The sequence below is a fragment of the Botryllus schlosseri genome, chromosome 10 (genome assembly GCF_051294905.1).
Source record: "Botryllus schlosseri isolate E-star chromosome 10, Bs_hap1, whole genome shotgun sequence".
In the NCBI taxonomy this organism is placed as follows: Eukaryota; Metazoa; Chordata; class Ascidiacea; order Stolidobranchia; family Styelidae; genus Botryllus; species Botryllus schlosseri.
The window spans coordinates 1,904,303-1,929,057 of record NC_137245.1 but is presented as its reverse complement, the minus strand read 5'-3'; the positions used below and the strand labels follow the sequence as shown (position 1 = coordinate 1,929,057).

General features: G+C 41.4%; 3 protein-coding genes and 2 long non-coding RNA genes across 8 annotated transcripts in view; 3 read left to right on the top strand and 2 right to left on the bottom strand.

Annotated features, from left to right (window-relative positions):
- Positions 1 to 15: 15 nt before the first annotated feature.
- Positions 16 to 2,327, top strand: LOC145448685 (uncharacterized). The gene is made up of 6 exons (XM_080327155.1): positions 16 to 1,366; positions 1,426 to 1,538; positions 1,596 to 1,688; positions 1,747 to 2,042; positions 2,107 to 2,238; positions 2,316 to 2,327. The coding sequence occupies exons 1-6, from the start codon at positions 1,107 to 1,109 to the stop codon at positions 2,325 to 2,327; spliced, it is 906 nt and encodes a 301-aa protein (XP_080183281.1). The 5' UTR covers positions 16 to 1,106.
- An 8-nt stretch (positions 2,328 to 2,335) lies between these two features.
- Positions 2,336 to 24,755, bottom strand: part of LOC145447841 (uncharacterized) — a 92,131-nt gene continuing 69,711 nt past the window's right edge. The window contains exon 2 of the long non-coding RNA XR_013917723.1: positions 2,336 to 2,541. This is a non-coding gene — a long non-coding RNA (uncharacterized LOC145447841). The remainder of the gene's footprint in view (positions 2,542 to 24,755) is intronic.
- LOC145448684 (uncharacterized) lies at positions 5,917 to 8,055 on the bottom strand. Its single transcript, XM_080327154.1, has 2 exons — positions 6,620 to 8,055; positions 5,917 to 6,073 (listed from the first exon to the last, which is right to left on the bottom strand). The coding sequence occupies exons 1-2, from the start codon at positions 8,053 to 8,055 to the stop codon at positions 5,917 to 5,919; spliced, it is 1,593 nt and encodes a 530-aa protein (XP_080183280.1).
- On the top strand, positions 13,069 to 18,394 carry LOC145448875 (uncharacterized). 4 transcript variants are annotated; one of them, XR_013918049.1, is made up of 8 exons: positions 13,069 to 13,327; positions 14,983 to 15,176; positions 15,433 to 15,570; positions 15,717 to 15,798; positions 16,050 to 16,243; positions 16,961 to 17,059; positions 17,133 to 17,267; positions 17,917 to 18,394. It is a non-coding gene; the product is annotated as an uncharacterized LOC145448875 (long non-coding RNA). The 4 variants fall into 4 exon arrangements; XR_013918050.1 differs by lacking the exon at positions 15,717 to 15,798; XR_013918048.1 differs by lacking the exon at positions 16,050 to 16,243.
- On the top strand, positions 18,867 to 20,311 carry LOC145447745 (uncharacterized). The gene has a single exon (XM_080326004.1). It carries the CDS (start codon positions 19,022 to 19,024, stop codon positions 20,306 to 20,308), a length of 1,287 nt encoding a protein of 428 aa, XP_080182130.1. The 5' UTR covers positions 18,867 to 19,021; the 3' UTR covers positions 20,309 to 20,311.

The following is a 24,755-nucleotide window of genomic DNA, read 5'->3' as shown; positions in this document are numbered from 1 at the left end:
TTAATCCTGAGATGAGTTAAGATCGGCACTTTTCACAGGAAATTGGGTTTTCTATGACAAAAGACAGATGTTTGTAGCAGAACTGCAATGTAGCGATGAAGTATCTCCCAAGATTAAGTATTAATATTTCCATCCCTTGAGTTTGATATGGAGTGTTAAAAGTATGAGTGTGTTCAGATTGCAGTTTGATGACAATATGCATCTCTGTCTGATGTCCGTTTATGGCTGGAATGTCCCCCTTGAGGCATTTCCATCTGGCGTCAACTTGCAACATCAGACTTTGAATGCGTATTTACGTGAGTAACAGCCTGTTCACAACTTCGCAGTTATGCCTAGGTCAATGTTTGCAGAATAGCTTGTTGGGCGAAGGGCTTTTTAGAAGAGTAAATTATATGGATAGTGATATGAAACTGATATTCATAGGTGTGTATATAGCTTCAGTAACTGCAAGATAATAATTAGGTAGCGTTATAATGATTGTAAACTTGGAATAATATCGGAGCGCACTAATAGGTCGTGGTTTTGTGAGGAGCTCGAGGTAGAAATATGTTCATAGTAGAGCATCTTGTGAGATGAGAGTAATGGAGGAAATTTGCTTAGTGAAAAAAATGATAGCCCTAGGTAAATTTTATTTTAAATAAAGTGGCGACTTTTCAGGAGATGTGGAAGCTATCACAATATGTGAGGGTACTGGAATGCCATACAAAGTACAGAACTCTGTTGTTCATCCGGTGATTATGTTGAATAACGGAAAGCTTACAGTCCATGAAATGATACGATCACCAGAGTGCCAGATTATTGGTAATAGTATGTTAAATTTAAACCGTTTTGTGAGGATATCTTGACAATATGATCCTATGAATTTATTAGCTGGCTGTGTTGAAGACAACAAGTGTTGCATGAAATGTGAAGTCTTTGAGGGAAGATCAGATTCCACATTACTTGTTGAGGATTCCGTTGACGTTCAGGTGAACCTCACAGTTTGAGTTTATATTGTTTGATAGTGTTATGATTGTTTGATTGCTGGTTTTTAAGTAATGGTTCCGAAGTAGCAAGAGCATGTACTTGTACAGTATACAGCGTTAAAGCCATCAGTATTTTTCATTATGACTGCTCAACATTTAACCTGGCTTGAGATTTTTCAGGGAATGCAGGAACCTGGTATTGTACAACATAATGAATGGCAAGAATTATTTTTACGAAATCAAATTGAAAATTCATCGGTTTGCTCTACCAGAAGAAGGTACCATCCGGATGTGATTAGATGGGCTATTGAGTTTTATTGTCGCTCACCTGCAGCATATCACCATGTTGTAAACAGTAAAGCCCTCGTTTTACCTTCCGGCAAAACAATACAACGTTACAGGTTTGAATATTTCACGGTCTCGTTGAATTGTCATCTGGTTTACTTTTACACTTTGATAGGAATTGCATCAAGCCCCAACCAGGAATCAATGAAATGGTGGTCAGTGAGATCACAAAGGTCATGAAGCAGCATGAATTCCTTCCGGCTTTTTTGACTTTGGATGAAATGAAAAGTATTGTACTGAAATCTTGGTGTTTTATAATCAGAACATATTGTTGTTATTTTGCAGTCCGAGAAAATTTGGTTGTATCAGACGGAAAGTTGATTGGGTTCATCGATCCAAATTTTGTGAATGACTGTCAACTGGCTACTCACATACTTGGTAGTAGCAATCTATGATATAAAATTGATCGTTGATTCAAGGTATATTATATTTACAGTGTTTTACGTACGAACGGTTAAAGGAGAGATTTCCTTGCCACTTGCATGGTACCCAACAAGCATTACACCACAAGCGGATCTTTGTTTAATATTCTGGGAAATACTTGCTCATTGTGAGCGTTTGAATTTGAGGATTCATGCTGTAATTGCAGACGGCATGTCAACCAACCGCAAATTTTTTAAACTTATTGCTGGAGTTGACTCAATTCCGATACGGTGTGCATTCACAGCTCCAAATCCATATGGTCGGAACAGACCAATTTTACTTTGTTCTGACCCCTCACACCTTCTCAAGGTGAGTATAGAGATTGCATTTAGTCGTACATGAAGGTGTTGAGTGATTGATGTATATTTTGCAGACTGCACGGAATGGTTTATATTCCTCGAAACCGGGAGGAAAAAGGTTCATGAATAGAGCTGGGAAGCACATTTTATGGACTCACATTGCGAAACTGTATCATAACGAGAAATACAGCCTGATGCTCCGACGGGTCCGTGGACATATGAGCATGCGACATTACAGCATGCGACACTTCGGCATGCGACGATTTGGCATGCGACACATGAGCATGTGGGTTAAACTACGGGTTAAGGGTAGGTTAGGGTTGGATTTATGGTTGGGTTAGGGTTAGGCTTTAGGTTAGGTTAGGCTAGGTTAGGTTAGGTTAGGCTATGTTTCGGGTTAGGGTTAGTGTTTGGGCTATACAGTCGCATGCTGAAGTGACGCATGCTGATGTGTTCCATGCTGAACTGTCGTTTTCCATTGTGTCGCATGCTCATATGTCGGGCAACCGCTCCGACGATCTCGACTCACCGAAAATCACATAAAGCTGAATCCTTACTCCAAAGTATGTATCATTTGTGTGTTAGCGTGACCAATATAGTTCAGGCTCATTAGTTGTGGAATGTAATTATTGAAAGATGAAGGTGAATCTAGCAAGGGATGTCCTGAGCTGGGAAGTGGGCAAAAATCTTGAAACCATGGAGGGAGCCAAGGGAACCTCGGAATTCGTCCTCATGATGAACAGGTTTGAATTCTTTCATTATTTTTGTCATGAAGATGGGTAAATAATTCTACATTGTATTATTGAAGCTGGTTCGAAATTGTCAACTGTGGGACGAGGAATCCTATCCGCACTATCACTGACAACAGAATTACGAAATTGAAGGAGTTCGTTGAAGAGCTACTGCGTTGGAAAGTGTGTATTGGTTGCAATAATTCAGCCTTATATCTTCCAAGACATTGATTATTTTATAGGAAGAAGTGGACGGATTTGGGGAACAGATGCGTATACTACCTCAGCCGACTTTGGAGGGGCTAATATTCACCTCAAGAAACTTCGTGTTTTTGTGTGAGAGACTCCTTCAAGAAATGGATTATGTGCGGCTGCGAACTTTTTCACAGGATATATTGGAAGCATTTTTCGGAAACCTCGTTAGTATCCTTGGGGTTTAGGATCACATAATTTCATTTGTTCAGATGACTCAATTTAACAGAGAACTTTGGGAAGGTTTTCCCAGAATCCGGACATCCAAGAAGTCGGATATGGAATCCAGCACATCATTCAACGAAAAATAATCAAGAAAGTCAAAGGAGGGAATACAACGTACGGTTCTCGTAATGCTTGGACTGCAATATGTCATGAGCCTTTACCAAAGCGCCAAAAACCTGATGGTTAGCCGTAGACCGAAAGTGGTTTCGGAATGGTCGCTTATATCTCGAATCATTTTCAGAAATTCCTGAATCTTCCAACAGCGCCAACTGATCTCTCCACGTAAATCCACACTTCTACATCCTCCAGCATTGTGTTCTTCAGAAGGATCAAACTGGCCATATCTAATTCAACAATGTCGACATCAATATGGGCAACTATCTCTACCCATCACAAAATATTTCATTATTTGACTTGAGTAGCTTCAATTTTGGCAACTATGTCGATGCGAGAGAATAATAGAATACGTCCTGGTATGGTCGAGATAGTTGCGGACATTGATACTGCTTGATGGTAACAAAATGTTCCATTGGCAACATTGACAGAATAGAAACCCTGCTACTTGCATGATTAAATTGATTGATTTATCTGTTTTCAATTTCATGATTTATGCTACTCCGTCGAGCACAATAAATTTCTACTTGTGCTAGTACTGGTAGTAAGACGTTTGATTCTTTGTGTCTATGAAAATAGGTGAGGTGTCTACATTGACAGCTTTATGTAGCATACGATTAGACCTATTTGAAGCAGGTAATACTTGGTCATATTATTGCATATATCCTGGTAGAAGGTTAAATAAACCAATGATCCTGACCAATAGGCGGCTAGCATACTCTATCACTATGTAAGTAGCTCCAGCTGGAAGCCTATTTTCTTCCTTGGATGATGTCTTTTGACTGCTGCACTATTGTTTCGTTTGTACACAAAATCAAGTCCCATATATTCAACATGATGACTGTAATTCGAAAAAAAAGCTGCAAGACAAATGACAAAAATCTACTGCTGCACCTGTCGTTTGAGGTTACCTCTCAAGCCTCGTGAAAGGAGGCATTTGCTGCGCATACGTTGAAATAATTTCTTTGCAAATCCCTTTGTGAGAAGTGCAATGACTGTTGTAAAAATTTGTAACACAATCTGTTCAGTCAAATCATGGTCAAGTTGAGACATCTCTTCTAGCCTTTCAACATACGATACGTAATACAAATTGCTCCGAAGCTCTTTAGTGAAGATGGTTATATCTATTTCGTCAGGTCTCCTTCTGAAATGCTCACCCAGCATCAAGTACAATTTGTTCAAGAACTGTGCAAGCTCTTCAGAAGGGCAATACAGAGATCCTACTTTTTTTTCCATAAATGTGATGAAACTTCCCGGTTTTGGTTGACTCGTCAAATTATCCAAGAGCGAGTTTTTTCCGAATTTTGCTACTGCCTTTTTCAGAGCAAATCCCCCTAGGTATTGGAGTGTGTCTGTCTCGTATGAAGTTATTTCCGTTGCTGTGGTCAATTCTGATGCGCATTTATTTTTCGAAATTGTTTTGATAATTTGAAGGAGACAATACGCAGGATCTCTGACTTCATTAGCATCTTTAAAAAATGAAGAAGCTCTAAGGCAATGCTTGCTTTGCTGAGCGACAAGCTTGTCTTTATTTCTTGTCACAGCATAATCCTGTATCCACATTCTGATATTTTGTAGTCCAAATGAAGTCAATTCAAGTTGCCCATCTCCGCCCTGACTTTCATGTAGTAATTGTGTCACTTCTTCGTCAGTTATTTCTGGCACGGATCTTTTTTTCGAAGACGGATGGATGGGCAAAATATCTTCATCATCAAGCATCAGTAATTCTTGAATCAGTTCCGGAGAAAGCCACTCAACGCTATATTCTGGAATATTAGCCATTGATATTCAATCTAGAAAAGTTCGAAAACCACAAAGAATTTCATGTACGTTTTGCCTACCAGCAATAATCATCCAAGGTAAAGTAATGCGCTAACAGGAAATTGTGTGCCCACTATATTCACGTCGATTCCATACAGCAGGCACAAAAACATATAGCATGATAACGATAACATTACCAAGGAAGCTATGACAGGCTATACCGTACTACGGTTGCAATGTAACACGATAACATGCCGCTGGCACTGCCTGAAAAACCCTACCGGCAGCAAAATTTGACATCTTAATCTACGAAGTGGTATCTCAGCATTATCAATTGCGTACAGAAAACATACCGCGCTAACCAATTAACCTCCTAGATATGATTAGAACGCAACTTTTCCCTGTGCTCAAGCGGCAGAGATAGCATCTTGGCGACGGCCTTTCCAAATTGACGAAGCGGAACGATCGGTAGTGTCTACACCACCTTAGAACACTATGGTTTAGTACTATATACATCATTTATGGAAGACCACAGAAGTTCACTCCTTGCAGAAAGGGCCGAGATATTGTGCTTCGTGAACTGTAATCTGCAACTGCTGGATTGGTGCTTTTGATATATTTTTATAGCCCCTAGATCATTTTTTTCATGTTCAAGCATATCAATGGCTGTAAAGTTGTTGAAATAAATGCTCTGAGGTGTTAAATATGGGCCTTGAGCTAGATTCCATATCTTTTGAATATCGGCTGAATATATCGGGGTTATCGGTGGAGGTACTGGATATCGGTCTTATCGGTATCGGCTCAGAAATCCAATATCGGTCGGGCTCTAGTTATGACCGATTCCCATTGAGCTAATGTGAAAGTTTGCATTCTTCTAGCCTCTCTTTCAATCAACGAGTGGGCACAGTCGTTCTCATTTTGACTGTGACCAGTTATGAAAAATGATAGGGTGATGGAACTGAAATTAAGCCAACGAAGTGCTAAAGACAGCATAATGTACACCATGCGGTTACAATTCTGACCAGCACTTCTTTGATTCCCGACTAGAAACACTTCTTTGATTCCCGACTGAGAAAGTTCTGTCAAATATAAAAGGAGACATGATGCAACTTCGTTTGAGCCTTTTTTTCGCATCTTGCTCACTCCACAAGTAGCACTTCACATCATTTAAATCGCTGATTTCTGTTAGTCAGATTATAGCATCGAAGTCGCTGGCTGTAATAGAAGGATGATGAGCTTGCAGCAGGCGTTAGAAGAGTTTTTTGAAAATCGAATGCTGCTGCATGCATTCCGACCGTGTGTTTGGCACTTTCTTTGATCTGTGTCTTATATTGTCGGCTCATAAGTTTCTCCCTGTCATGCAGCAGCTTCTCCTGTCTTTTCGTGACATCAATATTTTCTAATCTGCAATTGTCCCATGCATCACACGTGTCACAGCGATCCTTGGAAGGTCTTTGGAATTTGATATTAAAGATGGTTGAAAATTGTTCTGTATGTCTCATACAACACGGGACTTTCAACCCCTTTCTGATTGCAAAACAGTAAATTCATTCTATGCATGGATGCTACGTCTAGTGTAACAGGTAGATACTGACAGCCGGTACCTTTCCGTACATAATGACTCTCTACTGTCTTGAATGACTCTATATGGTTAATCACATTAAGAACCTTTTCGCTGCTCAGGGTGGTATGAGTATTGCTTTTCCCACGTTGGTCTGGCTCAATTGACCCGGATCCATTTTCCTTTAACATTGCCGTTCGGACTTGCTTTCTACTGATGCCTAATGTTGATAGAAAGAATGTTTGACAGACTGCTGTTGAATGCACTTGAGTGTCCAACGATTTTTGGAGAAAGTATTTGTAGGAATGAGTCCTATTTCTCTTACTTTTAGAGTAAACTCGCGATCGCCTCCGAGCGATGTTTATTCTTTTGACATTTTTTGTTATGAAAAGTCGCTTCTGGCTCTGCGATTCGAGTTGCCAAAATTCCTCAAAAACTTTCATACGTTCTTGATCCGTCAATCGTGATGAGCAATTATCTCTGCATTTGCAGGATGGTCCCATAACCCGTTTGGGCATGATACTTTTGCCTTTCGTTTTCGACATGTATTCATATGACTGTCCTCTCGGGCGAGCGATCTTCTGCGTAGTTCGTACCCATTTTGCAGGATTCCTTTTTCTTTGTTTTTCAGGAAGAGCATTTGCGAATTCATACTTAGTAGAGCATTCTGCATTAATATCATTTATTGTGTTATTGTTCAATCTCCGGTTATCTGTTAATTTCCACTTCAGAAAAGACCCCTCCACATGTATATCACTATCAAACTCCTTCCACAATAGAGCTTTCTTGAAAACCTTCGTCACCACAAATCTTGCACATCTTTCAGAACAATTTTCATTAAACTTGGCCTTGAACAACTCGAAACTGTCATTTGTCAAAATAACTTCCTCATTTAAAATCAAATTGCAGACTGAGGCCGACAAAGTTTCTGAATTGTCATCATTTTCAACATCGGAATCCAAGTATGCTGTTGAGTTTTTACTTTTAGAAGCTTTCAGTTCTTTTTGGTAGTCATAATCTGGGTCATTTAACTCGGAATCAGAGACAAGTTCATCGTCACTTCTCCCAGCAGAATTTATGATGAAATTACGTCTGCTGTCAGGAACAGTAAGCATCAAATATTTCTTTGGGATGGACGTGACTTCGTTATCAATTTTAAACCGAACCTTTGCTGAATTGGAATACACGCTTTCCACAGTACCCTCAAGTATTGTGTCTTCTTTATTAGGAAAACAGGCTTTATTAGGAAAACAGGAAGAGTATGATAGTGAATCATTGTCGAAATAATATGCGGACAAGTACACAGTGCTTCCAGTATGTAGGCTTATATCAGGTCGAGAATCATCTTTCCAGCTTCTGGTACCGTAAAGCTCTGACATCTTGTTATGTAGTTTTATAAATTATATGACGCTCTTTCACTCATATATAGGATCTGTCAGTGAAAAATTCAGATATTCCACATCAAGTATGAGCCTATCCTTTATACACCGGTACTGTGTCTTGCACACCAACTGTCTAAACGCATGGCAGCATAAACACTAAGAAGCTGGGGCTTTATAGGTCTAGTCTAATCACTTACTGCAACCAGGTAGCCTGCCTGTGATGTTGTATCTGCCTGTGATGTTGTATAAGAAATACAACTGAACTTCTAACCAAAAATGATTATGAAGCTCCAATTTCGATCCAGCTTAGCTAAGAATGAACTGTAGGCTCAGGCTCAGTCACATTCTGTAACTCGACAATGCTCATTATTATTCATAAAACTAAAGAGAAAAATGGATTGTCCATCACAAAACCTCCACTGCAATACATTGATTGCTATGTGAAATGGGCTGGGCCTATGTCCAATTTTCAATTGGATGGGTGGTGATGGAAAAGGCCTATGTCCAGGATTTGGACATAGGCCCCTTCTATTCTCAAATGTAATCCAAAAGTATTTGTCCTAAATGTAATCCAAAAGTATTGGCCTAAATGTAATCCAAAAGTATTTGGCCTATGTCGACGAATTTTATGAAAAAGTGCCACTGCCATCAGAAAGAGCTGTATCAATATACTAGAAAAATCGAAAAAGGTGAAATTGTGAAAAATGGACATAGGCCCTTTCTATTCTTGAACGATATTCTTTCCGTAAAGTTGATGAAGGACGGAATTCCATACTGGTGTTTCGTTGATGGCTTTTTCGCTATATCTTGGCAAAACCTCGGCGATTTCTTCATTCGTGTATTTGCGTTGGAAAGTCATTTTTATCAATAAGCTCGGTACCGGTATGCAATATTCAGTTGAAATACGAAGTTTTTTGTATTTTCTATACTACTGCATTTTGAACTGGTTATAATTTGAAGAATTAGTGTGTTGATAAGATCTATCCACTTATAATAAGGCAGTGGCTATTCGTCCTGACACATGTGATGTAACTATTCGGGAGGAGAATCCACCTCCTGCCTTGTCTGCTGTGTCCCTACAGGAGGAGGATCCACCTCCTCCCTTGTCGGCTGTGTCCCTTCAGGTGGAGGATTCACCTCCTGCCTTTCCGCTGTGTCCCTTCAGGTGGATTCACCTCCTCCCTTGCCGGCTGTGTCCTAACTAGACGTGAATTCTTTGCCGTCGTTTGACTGCTCTATTACCTTCTGCTGCTGACGTTTGATTGCTCTATTACCTTCTGCTGCTGCCATTCGATAGCACGCATGTTTTTGCGCATGGCAACGATTTGTGGAGAGACGTCTTTGTAGTTCTTGGTGTGTAGTTCTTGGTGATTGCGTGCAGAAACTGGTATCAATAATGGATACCGAACGATTGGCGAAGCTTCGGCTGTAGTTTAGTCGTGATCCTCCTTGAGGTTCGGTATCGGCAGCTACGTATGACGCGGCATTTGTTAGTGGTTCTAGTGAAGCTGCTGCGGCGGGCGTTCGAATTCCCGGCATCTCCAGCTACGGATGGCGCGTCGTCCGGTAGCGGCTCTGGTGAAGCTGCTGCGACGAATTTTTTCAGACGAGCCTGGTGCAAGACAATCAAATCAGACAACGCTAACGTTCAAGAAGGCCAAGAAATTGCTGAAATGACATTCGCCGGCAAGTTATTCGCGGAGATTGCCGAAGATTGAGCGATTCATGGCAGAAAACGGAGATTCGGAGATTTATCACCCAGAGAAGACCGTTCAGAGGAGCATATTGGGAGAGGATGAACAGAAGTTAGAAAGAGCCTCCACGAAAGATTTTGGGGAATGCCCTGCTGCGCTTATACCGAGTTTACATAATACTGACGGCTCTTAATCAGCGTCCTCTAGCTTACTACTGGTCTAATCCTTTGTATCCGACACCAATCACGCCGAGTCAATAAACTATCGGACGGAATAAACGTTTCCGATATCTACAGAGCTTACTTCAAGAGAGAAGAATCGTCATTCAAGATTGGTGACGTCGTTTGTTCGTCACTGAACAAAACACGTCGCGACCAAAATGACCCCTTGGTCGTGTCACTGATATCCAGGCCGTGTTATTTTTGGCAAATGCCAAAACTGCCAAAAATAACTTATTTTTGGCATTTTTCGATTTTTATTTTTGGCAGTTTTGGCATCGTCCTCTAAATAGATAGTTTCAGCCTCGAATTAGTCACAGAAACGCTTTATTTGGGCTAGTTTGTCAAAAGACACCACAAAATGTGCAGCATCCACGTATAATCAGTGCCAACAAACAATAAGAAGAAAAAACCTAACGATTTCATAGGTTAATAATAATATCAAACGAAACCACAAAATGTGCAGTATCCATCGGAATCGGTGCCAATACGAAAAAAAAACAAGCCTGACAAACACGCTCAACAGCTGATTGTCACAGCTGTTGAATAGACATAAATCGTTTGCACTGTAACAGTGCTTACAAAATCAGGTCAGCTAAGTTTCTCCTAAATTCATTTCTCGCCCAACGAATCTGGGAAATATCGGCTTCAACAGTAGCCGTTGAGGGAAAGAATGTTGCCAGTCATCCACAAAAGGTTTTCAGAGCTTCAAAATCTTTGGAGGGCCGAACCGGCCGAACCTTTTCCAGGAGTTTCCTGTGTTGTCTCACGACACATTCTATTTAGTAGCCCGACTATCATTTCTCCTGCAGTCTACCGATATATTTTCAGAGGACTTTTGTCACTTCAGGTGGCGTTAATATTACCAACTCGCATGGAAGAGTCCTGGAGTCCTGTCTGGCAAAACGAGACTATGCAGCTCAGAAATAGCCAGACAGTTTGTTGCGTCACAATGTTCAACTCGATCACAATGCAAAAATCGTGGTTGATTTTGGGGTTCCAGTTCCATGAGCAGAATATAATTTATATTTTAATAATCAGTACTGCGGCAGCTTCTCATTGATACCCACCCGTTTTATCAAATTTAGCGCTCGACAAGCCGGTCAAAAATGCTCGTAAAATTGCCTTTGGACAAATGGAAAATATGACGTAAAGCAAATGCAGTCAGCCGTTCAATCTCGCTGCATGTGCCCAGACCATTTAGGACACCATGCTTTCACCTCTAATGGGTGGGCTGGACCCAGATTAAGAAACCTGCCTTTCACAAACTCTCTTCTAGCTTGTAACGAGGTCCTGTTAACACAACACCATGAACGAAATACACTATTTGGCAGGCCGTCTTATTTTTGGCATATGCCAAAAATTGCTTATTTTTGGCATTTTCAAATTTTTATTTTTGGCAGTTTTGGCATCTGGCTCCTGAAATGCCAAAAATAACACGGCCTGCTGATATCTTTTCTGGTAAAGACGTTTGGTCAGAACCGCACAGGTGAAAACACAGAAGGCAATCATTTGTCGCCCTGTGCAAATACTTCGTGTTCTGGAATCGATGGATTTGAGTCCAGATGTACTGAATGATTTGTCGCCCTGTGTAAATACTTCGTATTCTGGAATCGATGGATTTGAGTCCAGATGTACTGAATGATATTTTTCCCGAAGAGATCAACAATGTCTGTTAAGCAGGAACCGGTTCTGAAGCAGGAACCGGTTCTGACTAACTCTGAAGTAAGTCCGGGGGATGATGTTGTAAAGCGAACTTCGAGTGGTCGTATGAAACGCAAGCCGAAGAGGTTCAAACCGGCTTGATTTTGTTCATTCTAGTTATTTACCTAGTGCGTGTTACCTACGGTGGAGCGAGCCTACGTTTGGTTGTGCTTTATAATTCAGTTCGTTCTGAGCGCTTCGTACGACGGCTGCTTTTATTGAAAGACGCGCCTAATGTTGAGCTGCCGAATGCAGCATAGCGAGAAAAACTAATAGCTACGGCCATAGGCGCCGAACGCTAATTTTCCTTAGGCATGCGGGTTCGATGACGTCACAAAGGGATGACGTCATAATGTGACAAAGCAAGTGATCTCCTGCTTAGTTGGTTTGCCATTTGCACTCGTGCCGTCGTGCGTATCAGGTTTTGATTTTTACACGCGCCCGCAAACCTCGCTAATTTATTGTGTCAACAACAGGCAATGTGCTCAAGATATAATCACTGGCCTAAACAGTTGCATCTCCAGCAGGGATGGTGCACGCGATATAATGGTTGGCCTGAGTAATCGCATCGGTAATAGGCCTGGTGCGCAACACATCGTCGCTGGCATGAACTATCGCGTATCGGGCCTCGCAGGCTTTGGCGCCTATCTATAACATTCGACAATCGTTTAGAGATAATGGCGTTACGTGTATGATTAGCGATGATCATTATTGTTCAATAGTGAACAAAAAATTGACATCGAAACGCCACGAGCTTAATTGGCAACATTGATACGAGTCTCAAAGAGATATATCCGCTGTTTATAAAGCTCAGTGCCTACGAAGCTTCCGACTTTCTTAGACCGATTGAGCCGACAGTATATTAGTGATAGCGCAGGGTCGGCAGGAAGTACTATGCCACCGAAAAAGAAGCTTCGCCAGTCTGATTTGAAGGGATTTCTTCAACTGAAAATCAGGACGATCATGTACAGGCGGTAAACATTGATAACACAGAATTAGAAGCAGAATCAGAAAGCGCAACTGCAGAATTCGATGGCTCAACTGGAGAGTTGCATTGTGCAACTATAGAATTTCATGATACTCTCCGAGATTCAGAATTGGACGGTTCGACCACAGTAACCAAAGATACTGAAAATGCCAGAGGCAGATCGTACCAGATACATTGGCAGACGGATTTTCCGTGGCTTGTCTACAATGCCGATAGTGATTTTGTCACATGTTCCATCTGTTCATGGGTAATGGAAAATAATAAGGCACCTCCGTCAACCAGATCAGCCTTATGTGGAAAATCAAATTCCTGGATCTCGGGATTCAATCTTTGGCGTCGCGGAAAGGCTGCTATGAAAAAGCACGCGGATAGTCGGCCTCACAAGGATTGCACAGATGTGCACTGCCGATTTGAGATCCCAGAATCGCGAAATTATCCGCTTGAGGCATCACAAAGGAGAGCTTTCAGCGCATGGCCGCGAAAAAAGCTAGGCGCTATAGAGAAAATTTCTCTTTTTTTCCGCTTTGCGTAAGTTCTGTGTTCCCCGTCTCGCTCTTTTACGATTCAACGTACTGGGAAGATGACAGGAACTGGTTGTGCTGCAGATTTCAAAACTTTCTTGGAGAGTAACGGCGTTGCATCGCGTCATATCAAGAAATTGGAAGGTAGGTAAATAGCTTTAGCATTAATGTACCCTGTTATATAGATATCTGATATAAAGTACGACCATAATCTGTATATAGCTCACGCATACCTTACGCAATATGCCCTGTTATAACGCAGCTATAACTGTATATAGCTCTCCGCTTTAAAACTTGTAACATTGCGTAACTAGCGATTAGGGCTGGGCACAATGATTATAGTACGCGAATTTTGAATGAGTACCGGTATCAATTTTACTGACTTCAAGTGTAGTGGTAAAAGACGATATTTTCAAGTATGAGACGCTCTTCGCCATGAGTACCGGTGTCAATTTTTCAACTGGAATTGAAGTTGCGATACTTTATTCTACTGTGTTAGCATTGATTGGCCGTATAGCAGCGTACCAAACATAGTAAAAAGCTTTGAATCTTGTCAATTTACATTCTGTCATGGTGTCATAATGAGTGGTACTAGAATATTCAACTTGGAGCATGAGCCGTGATCTAGAATCGAAGCTACACAATTTAGTGAGCAGTTGTGATCGATGCATCTTGTAGGGGGTTAAATGGTGTTACGAATTGTGATCTAGAATGTTTTTCTTTGCATTTTGTCTCGAAGTAATTATATTATAGAGTGTCGTGAATGTCAAATGAAAAATCATGTTGGCTGTGCCCGTTCGTTGGGAGTTCAGATCATATTACAAAACGTCACAAGGACCATCCGAGTCTGATTTATACATGAGAGCTCTGTGGAATAGTGTTTCACGATCATCATCAGTTGAAAAATCATTGCCGGAGACGTCATAAGATTCGAACAGAATTAGATTTGAGTGATATGCTCGATGAAACTACTAGTGGAAATAGCTCATTAGAGGTTATATGGAGTGTGGTCAATCATCACAGGCAATGTTCCCTCTAAGCTGCGCAAATGCGCAGTACTTTCAAGGTCTCTGCGCACAGAAAATCTACGTTGCGCACAAAAAATCCGAAGTGATGACCTTTTTTTTAGTCGTTAGACACTGTTTTCCAAGGGTCTGCGCAGTGAGTTGGTCAGTGTGCGCAGACCCGTCAAAAATTAGAGGGAACATTGATCACAGGTCGTTGAAAGTCCTGTCGCGCCCTCGTTGAAAGGCTCAAAGATGATGGCTTACCAGAATTTATTTTTATTGATAAACTGTTGTATGTAAATGATCAATTATTTTGCAACTACCATAAACTGGATGTTTGTACTTTCAATTTCACAATGAATTCATTCGTTATTAGACATAGCAATATCTGTGGGTTGTACTGCATTTCTGGTCATGAATTTCAGTGGCCTCAAATCAGTCATAATATTATTGATGACCAGCAGTTTGTAATGACGAGGCATGTTGGACATGTGTACTGCTTGTAACGATGGGGATTTTCTGTCATATTGATGTTACGTTCAAAATTGTTCCATTGTTTTTAGAGAATGACGTCAGATCTCCTAATTACAACATAGTTTGTACTGTGAGTATATAGAAGTAGTCCGGTAATGTGCGCCGGTTTAATTACAACGTAGTTAGTACTGTGGGTATAGAAGTAAACCGGCATTGTTCATGGGAATAGAGCGTTGTGGGTAGGAAATTAGACCAGACCCTGTTTTCGGTAGCACCAAGCCATCTTGAGTATTGTGTCACAAATAATTACACATTCAGGTTGATTCAAATTGACTGTTAAAGAAGCGACTCGTCAGCTGCAAAAGGAATTTGACAACGAGGACTGCAACTGGCAGAAAATCGTGATTCTTTTCAAGCAATTGTACGGACACCGGTGTGCTCAGCTAATGTAGAAAGTGATCCCTCTCAATGAAATTCTTCAAACGTTCCCTACCTTGGGTGATATCAGACTGGTGAGTGCATGTATGATTTATCACTAGGCCACTGCGATATCGAGTCCGGGTCAGTGTATTGACTCTGAATTGAGTATTACGGTCGAGACTAGTATTCCTGTATCACACATTCTGATGTCACAACATGAATGATGTGGGGTAGGAATTATGCAAAAATGATGCATACATTGTAAGATATTCAGGGTAAATTGGGACTTGCAGAGCTAATATGATTTGGAACTGATTGATAATAACTTCTGGATTTTTTGTTTTTCAGTTCAATGTGAATGATCAACTGAAAAATCTGCTCAACGTACAATCGCAACTCGCCGATGGCAGAGTAAAGTCGAAGAAGACCGACGCCAGCATGGACTCTGAAAAGAAGTCCACAGTATCTGCATTGTCAGTGGAACAGGTATCATATCGAAAGTTTGGGACGGCACTCGTGGAAAAGTATCTGTGCTTAGGATCTACCTTACAGAACCCCCCCCCCCCCTGGGTAAAGTTAACTGGTCTCATTGGTCTAAATTCATTTGCACTGATCATCTCATTTTTTTCTAGAAAAATATCAACACGAAACTGTCTCAGAAATTGAGAGCGCTCAGACAACGTCCTCCTTCCTTCAAAAACGCTTCCGTGTCAGGTAAATTACTAAATAGTATGTAATGTGGGTATAGAAGTACATAGTTTGTACTGCAAGTATATAGAAGTAGTCCGGTGATGTGCGCTGGTTTAAATTACAACGTAGTTTGCACTGCGAGTATATAGAAGTAGTCCGGTGATGTGCGCCGGTTTAAATTACAACGTAGTTTGTACTGCGAGTAAATAGAAGTAGTCCGGTGATGTGCGTCGGTTTAAATTACAGAGTAGTTAAACTAATATTTACACACACAGGTGGATTCAAGTTGACTGTTGGAGAAGCGACTCGTCAGCTGCAAAACTAATTTGACAACGAGGACTGCAACTGGCAGAAAATCGTGACTCTTTTCAAACAATTGTACGGACACCGGCGTGCTCAGCTAACGAAAAAAGGGATCCCTCTCAATGAAATTCTGCAAACGTTCCCAACCTTGGGCGATATCAGACTGGTGAGCGCATGTATGATTTATCATTAGGCCTCTGCGATATCGAGTGCGCGTCAGTGTATTGACTCTGAATTGAGTATTACGGTCGAGACTTGTATTCCTGTATCACTCATTCTGATGTCACAACATGAATGATTTGGGGTAGGAATTATGTGCCTTTTATACGACCACAAAGAATATAGTGATAGTTCTTAAAGGGGCACTGTGCTCTAAAAATGATGTGGTCTCAAATTGAAGGTAAATACGAACAAAATTTTTTGGCCGCAGCTATTTACTTCAGAACGCCACCGTAATGGAGCTGCAATTTATTGAAATTTCTACAGGACCAGCTGCCGCGGGTGCTTCACCCGTTACATGGCACGATGTCTTCACCGTCGCACTTGCTCGACGCGATAAGGCAGTCACGCAGAGAACGAAACTTAGACACATTTCCTTCATAACATCGGCTGACAACTATCTAAAATTCGTTCTCTGCGTGACTGCCTAATCGCGTCGAGCAAGTGCGACGGTGATGATATCGTGCCATGTAACGGCTTAAGCAGCCGCGCCAGCTGGCCTTGTAGAAATTTCAATACATTACAGCTCCATCACGGTGGCGTTCTGAAAGAAATGGCTGCGGCCAAAAATTTTTGTTCGTTTTTACCTTCAATTTGAGATCACATCATTTTTAGAGCGCAGTGCCCCTTTAATATAATAATGGAAAAACTCGTATTTTTACAGGTCAGGGAAGATTTCTGGAAGTTGATTGCACCAACTACAATTGATGAGATGAGAACTAATTACACAAAAATGATGCATACCTTGGATAAGATATTTAAGGTAAATTGGGACTTGCAAAGCTATTATGATTTAGAACTGATTGATAATAACTTCTCGATTTTTTGTTTTTCAGTTCAGTGTGAATGATCAACTGAAAAATCTGAAAGTACAATCGCAACTCGCCGATGGCAGAGTCAAGTGGAAGAAGACCGACGCCAGCCTGAACTCTGAAAAGAAGTCCACAGTATCTGCATTGTCAGTGGAACAGGTACTTGATCATAACTACGTTTATATAATGATGCCAATCACTGATACATGCAGCTGACTGTGCGGCAGTGGTGAGCGAGATAGTGTAATGGTTATGCGTCCGGGTTCTCGATCGGTAGGTCGTGGGTTTGATCCCCGACCCGGCCGGGTCATACCAAAGACTGGAAAATTGGTATCCGCAGCTTTCCTGCTAGGCGCTCAGCAATCACGGATAGCATGGAGGGGAAAACAAACAGGGGCGCAGACTAGATGACCTCGCGCTCGTATCGCAACTTTGTCGTCGAAGCATCTCCGATGGTGCAGGCGTAAAATAATATCATATCTCTCTCTTAAACTGAGGGGCATGAAAGCATATGAAGGGGGTGGAAAGCAGTGGTCAACAAAAAAAAGTTTTCTCGCTTCTCGCCATATACGTACAATTCATATTGTTCTGTGTATACTCCGGATTTAATACTTGAGAATTTTATCATTAACAGTCATAACGTTCCATGCAATCGACTTTCGTGACATGACGATAAGGGGGCGTGAAATTTTACATTTATTGTGTGGCATGTCTAAATAACTTGGTGAATTACTGGTGTAGAGATGTTACCCCTGTTGTTGACAGCCGTATGCATTGTTTGAATTTTTAAAAAATACTTCCATTTCAGGCTCAAGATACTGAAATCAACTGCAGACGATCACACCCTCCACATTTGGTTGTTGCCAAGCACGAAAATGGCAAGATCCAGGACTGATGGCCACCAAATTTCTTGCCAAGAATACGATACGGTCTTTGACATGCTAATTAATATTATGGCATGCTATTATGCCTGGGACCTATCATATCCAAAGGATTTTCAGCTTCTGGCTTTCGTCCAACATGTGGTAATAGGTGACAAAAGTGCTCAATATTTGTCTACCAGATTGGCTGATTTCTAAGATTTCAACAATCTGCTCCACAATAAGACTTTTTCCGGGTTTCTCACTATCGTTTTTTGAGTAGTACTTCACATCGTACAAATCCTGTGAGGTTAAGTTTCTCACCACATTTGTTTATTGAGTATAGTACTTTGGAGTACTTGTACTAAGTATGTTACATGATCCAAATTCTGTAATTAGTTTTTTTTGTAATTCTAAATTGAAAAATTCGGCTCTGATTTATGCTGATGCAAGTCCTATTTCTTGCCTTCTATTTCATTGCGTTTAATTGTTGATTTCTTTGCACGTTCATTTTTCCGTTTATAATAAAATGTTCCATGCGGGATTCGAACAGTTTTACATGTCGTCGAGTACACCAGGTGGTTTTAGTGTTATTTCGAGGTCAACAAGAGGTCGACTCGACATGTACGCCGGATTATTTAGTATTCTATATCAGGCCGCAGTGAGGTATCACCTAGATCGGAAACACCTAATTACGGAAACACCTAAATGTAAAGCACAATCGACAACATCTAGGACATTTTACGTGGGATCTTTTTTGACGAAAAAAGTGTTGTCTTTTCTGATTTCAATGACATGAAAAAATTCGCAGTGTGAAGAAACGCATCGACAGTGGTGCATGTGTCATTGCAAATCTTAAAGGGCCATCTGCATCGCGTGCAAAAGAAAATGCCGCGTGCAAAAGAAAATGCCAAGGCTTTGCGTGCTATATTTGACTCCGTTATAGTGTGTGGGCGAAAGGGCCTTCCCATTCGCGGCCACAGTGATGAAAATTCTAATCTCGTGCAAATATTGAAATTACTTGGTAAACATGTGGACTACGTACAAAAATGGATGGATGAAAGTACAAGGAAGAAATGGCTAAGTCATGATATTCCTAACGAAATTTTGGACCTTGCCTCGCACACAATTCTGCGACAAATTGTCAAAGATATTGAAAAATCTGGTTCAGGATATTATTCTATAATCGCTGATGAAACATCAGACATCACAATAAAGGAGCCGGTTTCGCTCTGCGCTCGCTATGTGGATAGCGATTGGGTTACAAAAGAGGTGTTTTTAGGATTTTGTAACACACCGAAATGTGATTCTGAAACACTAAGTAACACGATTCAGGATTGTTTGGCCTCTTTGGGATTGAGCTTAGAAAGATGTTGTGGCCAGGCTTATGACGGGGCAGCAAATATGAAAAGACGCATTAATGGAGTACAGGCTAGAATTAAGCGAGTTGCTCCAAAAGCTACGTACGTTTATTGTATGGGGCATCAAATCAATCTTGTTAACTTGATGCAATTGGAAAAGTTGTCTACCTACTTTCATCTGCGGTTACTTCAACGGCTGGTAAACACTTTCCACTCTGTTCACAAAGCAATACAAAGTTCCACGATTTCACTATTTTTGGCCAGGCAATTGATTTCTAATCTGTCTCGCGTCCTCATTGGTGACGGGGCATCAACTGAGAATGCCAGTGCAATTTTTTACAAGGTATCTGGCGAAGCACGAAAATTAAAATTACGATTACCTTCCGTTCCGCGCGCACGGAGCCGAATACACTCACAAAACTCTGACCAACAACATTCTGTGGATGATTTCTTCCGTCATACTTACCATGATGTCTTTTCAAAGAGTAGTGAAATTCTTTTGAGTAGATATGACTCTGAAGACATTGGAATAGCGATACAGCTTGAGCCGATTTTGAGTTTTCGTGCTGACAAAAATGACATTAGCACTGTTTGCGAATTTTATGAAGGAGATATTTGCCTGAAAGATTTGGAACGGGAACTTGATCAGTTCATTGTCACTCATGTGTACGCAAAGTGTCCAGTGGATTGCTTTAAAGTATTTGCGAACAATCGTACACTGGTTGATGTATTCCCGAATCTAGCTAGGCATGCGCGCATTAATTTGTCACTTCCCTGTACGACGTGTGAAGCTGAGCGTACAGTTAGCACATTGCGTCGATTGAAGACGTACCTGCGATCGACAATGTCACAGCACCGTCTTAACTCATGCTCAATCTTGAATGTCCATTCTGAGATGGTAGACAAGATTAATATGGAAACCATGATCGCCGAATGGATTAGCAGAAACACAGAGGGCATCAATGCTTTTAGATATTAGGCATTCTTTTGTTCAGTCACGTCACAATTTCTTTCCGGTCACAAATACAATTTCATTTCTAGAGCGTGTATTTGTTCGTCAAACCGAGAGACACGATCGTGTTACAGCGCTTGTAGAAACCGACGTCTTCATTATAGAATCGCGTACGTATCATTCTGCGTCGCTCACATTAGCGGCAGCACGTAATGTCGTAAACGGAAATATATTGCCATTTGTTCTAAATAGCACAATCGACGTTTATGCCGATACATGCCAAACAGAATTCTAGGTATGCGTGGCATGCCTTGCATACCTAGGTTCGGCGCCTATGGCTACGGCCGTAAGGACGTAGTACAGAGTTTACGCAATGGATCCACGAAAGTTCTTGTTCATATTTTAAGACATGATATATATATATATATTGGTAGGAATTCAGTAAACAAGACATTCTGGTGTTTTGGCTAAAGACTCTATCGACAGGAATTCAAAGGTTGGGTGTTTTTGGGTAGATATCATGTAACATAAAATCTGGGAAAATATAGGATTAAGAGTTCTTGCGGGAAGATAACGTATAAATGAAGGTAAAGTCAAAATAAGGACATAGGATTACCAAAATAATATATAGTATAAGCTGAGGGAAGTAATATAGTATCATGAACATGGCTCAGTCCAAATGAACTCTACCATAGCACCTCACGTCGTCAGGGGTGGTAAAGTTATAGGTAGGGCGTGTTAGCCTCTCCTTTTCTGTAGCAAATACCGGCAATGCTTACGACCCGAAGGAGTAGTTGCGATTTTTTTTTTTGAGTAATTTCTCAATACTATTACGAAGATGAGAATAAAATCATAAGATAGTACAGAAGTGAAGAGCGCAAATTAAAGTATAGGTAATTACACAACAAACTAAAAAACGAAACTAGTGAAAGTGTTAACCATTAAGGAGCATAGCTGATACGAACCTTATCCATTCGATGGTGTAACAGCGGAAGAAACACGAAACAACTGATAATACGGGGCCTGAATACATTCCTATACAAGCAAAGGCAGTTCGAAATTTCAAAGTGAGAGAGAGATCAGATTTATTTTCGCCGACACCATCGAGATGCTTTTGACGATGGAGATGCGATACGACCTTTAAGCAAGGTCATCTAGTCTGCGCCACCGTATTTTTCTCCTCCGCTGTCCATGGATGCTGAGCGCCTAGCTGGATAGCCGCGGATACCGGTTTTAGAGTTTTTGGTCTGACCCGACCGGTGTTTTGTTTATGGCAGTCGCTAGCGACAAGTCCAGTTTTGTTTTGTTCTGTTTATGCCTTATCGTTTTGTTCTGTTGATGCACTGATTGTGTATCTAGTGAGTAATGCTATAGAAATTTAACATCGAACGGCAGCGGCCGATTTTGCAGCTTCGTTCCGCTTCGTTGAGGCTGGAGTTGAGAATTGTTTTGCGTAAGCGACTGTAGGATTTCTGGCAATCGAAAACCTATCGTCCCGAGCGCAGAAATTACAGAATCTGGTCTTGATCGAAAGCTACTGTTGCACCGATTCCGAAAATGTTAATTAAAATAATGATCAGGCACTGATCCACCTAGAATGTTTTAGTTAGAAATCAAATACGGAAATTCTGACTCCAAGGTTGAAACTGTAAGGAACTTGTTTGCCTTCATCGTGTCGATGTCCTTCGTCGAGAAAAAGGCATGAACGATTTTAACGGTATTTTTTGTGGTAGGTTCTCCTTGCTTATGCGGGAATGTTCGCAATCCTCTGTAAAGCACTTGACAATAAAATGACTTCGAGAGATCTAGTACCAGTCAAGGCATTTCGATATGTAGTTGTGCATATTCCTTCGTTTTGTTAGTGTGTTTGTACGTATTAATACAGGGCAATTTTGAGTAAGACGAGAAATCACTCATTTCTCAAAGACTAGGGACACGTCAGAAGAAAATAGTTGTATTTTAGTGATTGGTTTGGAATAGCAAAACACAATACATGAAAATTTTTATTCAACTTGAATTTTGCAAAATTTTGTTACATGGTGTTGTGGTCCATACTAAAAGAAGATTTCTCATTTCACTGACGTTCGTCACGCAAACAAAACCACTTCTGACGATTTTTAAAGTGTTGCATTGTTTACTTGATGCATGAGTAAGCTACACTTGTTCATATTATATCCTTTTCATTAGCGTTTTCTTACTTACAGTAAAGAATTATTGTGATTAATATGGAGCAATTATGAGTAAAATCAAAAATTAGTGAAATTGCAATCCAATCGACACACTGGTATAAGCCGCGGTCCACAGGTTAAACCACTGGAATAGTGCGTTTCGCTATATAGAAATTACTGACTAACCAACTATTGATATCCGCGTATCGCACAATCCTTCTGAGACGGAGATGCACAAAAAAAGTGTAGCGTAATAAATACACGGAATATGGAATCCCGCACCACTCTCAAAACACAATTTTTATGGGCCCTGAAAAGCACCTTGTGGTGGCCCTGAAAAGGTCCTTTTAAACGGGATGTTTGATCCGAATATGTAGGAGCAGATGCTCATACGGATGATCTCCAAATTTCATGCGGCACATAAACTCTAACAGGTACGTATCAAGGAGGTCTCGACGTGTACCACATTCTCGTTTATTGCGCTGTTTGGCGCGTACACACATGGCCTCCACGTGGTTAGTCGTGGCGTGCGTGATGGGATCCACAAAGTTTAGACTGTGGTTCACCGTCAGATGCTTATAGCCGATATCGCCAATGGCGTTACATGCCGCTCATAGATCCGACACCACGGTCGTTCCGGGGCGAACATATTCTTGTAGGATTGGCAACAGCGTATCAGCATTTCGATGCTCCACACCCACCAGGAACCCCCTCCCTAGACTCCACGTCGATGCCCGCGAATGCCCATTGGATATTGACCAGCCTTCCGACGTGGTGTTTGCGACGTACAAACGCGGATCCGTCGATCTCAACTACCTCAGAGTTGTAAGGGGTTGTCCACAAAAAGTCGCAATAAATACCTCTCGCGTAGTTCCTCCAGTTGCACGTGCTTTCCGTCGCCGTCCGGCATACGCATTGGATATTTTTATACGATGCCACCTCGTACAAGTACAAACGCTTCGCAGTCCCGGTACCTTCACCTGTATCCGTCCGAAAGGCCTCCATCTTCGACTAGAGCCGTCACTCCGCTACATATATTGCACGGGATGTAGTTCTTGGCCAACAGTCCGTGCTGTTGACACCACCCATCTAGCTCTGTTCTGCAAGAACGGTGCTACACCACCAATCAATCAGGAAACGGCAATGGGGAACGGTCAGAACCCAGCCACCGACAGTGAGGAAAAAGTTGCTGCCAATCATTTCTGTAAAAATATTTGGAATATCTGTAGAAGCTCTCTTTGATAGTGGTTGCCAGAGGTCTGTGGTGCGAGAAGTTGTGTGTAAGCAATTGGGCGTGCCAGTGAGGGGACCAAAGCTAGTTGTGGAAATGTTGAATGGCGAATTAAGATTTAGTCATGGTGAAATGACAGTCAAACTGGAAATTGACGAAGTTGACCTCTGTATGGAAGTTTTAACAGCAACTCCTCTGGTTTGTAATGCAAGGGTGATTCTGGGGACGGATGTGATCGAGGGGATGGATGGGGTGTTTGTTGGTCCAGATCTTCGAGTACGGTTTGGTGCACTTCCCACATATGCTGCTGTGGGAGTGAGTTATCAGGAAGAAATTGAGAAGCTGAGTGAAGAAGAAGTTGAGAAGTCGATTGAAGTAGAAGTCGAGAAGTTGAGTAAAGAAGATGATAAGTTGATTGAAGAAGTGGAGAAGCTGGTTATCGATGATGAAGATTTCAACGCTATTTTTGGTAGCTCAAAGTGGATTGTAGAGTGGAAATGGACGAATCAAGAGCCAACCTTGTCAAACCGTTGTCCAGGGTACGCGATTCCACCTGAGTGCCAAGAGGAGTTCCATCATGAAGTGAATCATGGATTCAAAATTGCTGATTGGAAGAATACAACCCAGACGTTCATGGACGCCAATAAAGGGTCTGATTCCTCTGATGGCAGTAAAACACCCAAACAAATCAAGAAAGGTGCGGCCAGTTATGGATTACCGCGAGGTGAATAGTCATGTGATGAGTTCTCCCGGTGCAGATAATTCTGGTGTGCCAGGAAAAACTGAGAGAAAGGCACACATGCATATATGTTAGATCTGCACAAAGCATATCTACAAATCCACGTTTCAGAGCGCTTGTACAAATTTCAAATCGTGCAGCATGGCGAGAAGAAATACGTCATGACGCGTATGGGATTTAGCCTCAATGTCGCGCCAAAAGAAATGTCAAGGATCCTGTCGGTGGTATTGTCGCAGAGTCAAGAGATAAAATGTGGAACAGATCATTATATCGATGAAAAATTTGTTGATGCCAGTATCGTGGATGTGGAAACGGTGAGGAGGCACTTATTACGGT

Bases quoted from the DNA above. Each gene is read 5' to 3' on its own strand.
- LOC145448684 (XM_080327154.1), bottom strand. From the start codon at position 8,055: ATGTCAGAGCTTTACGGTACCAGAAGCTGGAAAGATGATTCTCGACCT. The intron at 6,074-6,619 runs GTATGAGACATA...GCTTAATTTCAG, and splicing joins GGGGTTGAAAGTCCCGTGTT to TTCCATCACCCTATCATTTT.
- LOC145447745 (XM_080326004.1), top strand. From the start codon at position 19,022: ATGGATGAAAGTACAAGGAAGAAATGGCTAAGTCATGATATTCCTAAC.
- LOC145448685 (XM_080327155.1), top strand. From the start codon at position 1,107: ATGACTGCTCAACATTTAACCTGGCTTGAGATTTTTCAGGGAATGCAG. The intron at 1,539-1,595 runs GTATTGTACTGA...GTTATTTTGCAG, and splicing joins GACTTTGGATGAAATGAAAA to TCCGAGAAAATTTGGTTGTA. The intron at 1,689-1,746 runs GTAGTAGCAATC...TTATATTTACAG, and splicing joins ACTGGCTACTCACATACTTG to TGTTTTACGTACGAACGGTT.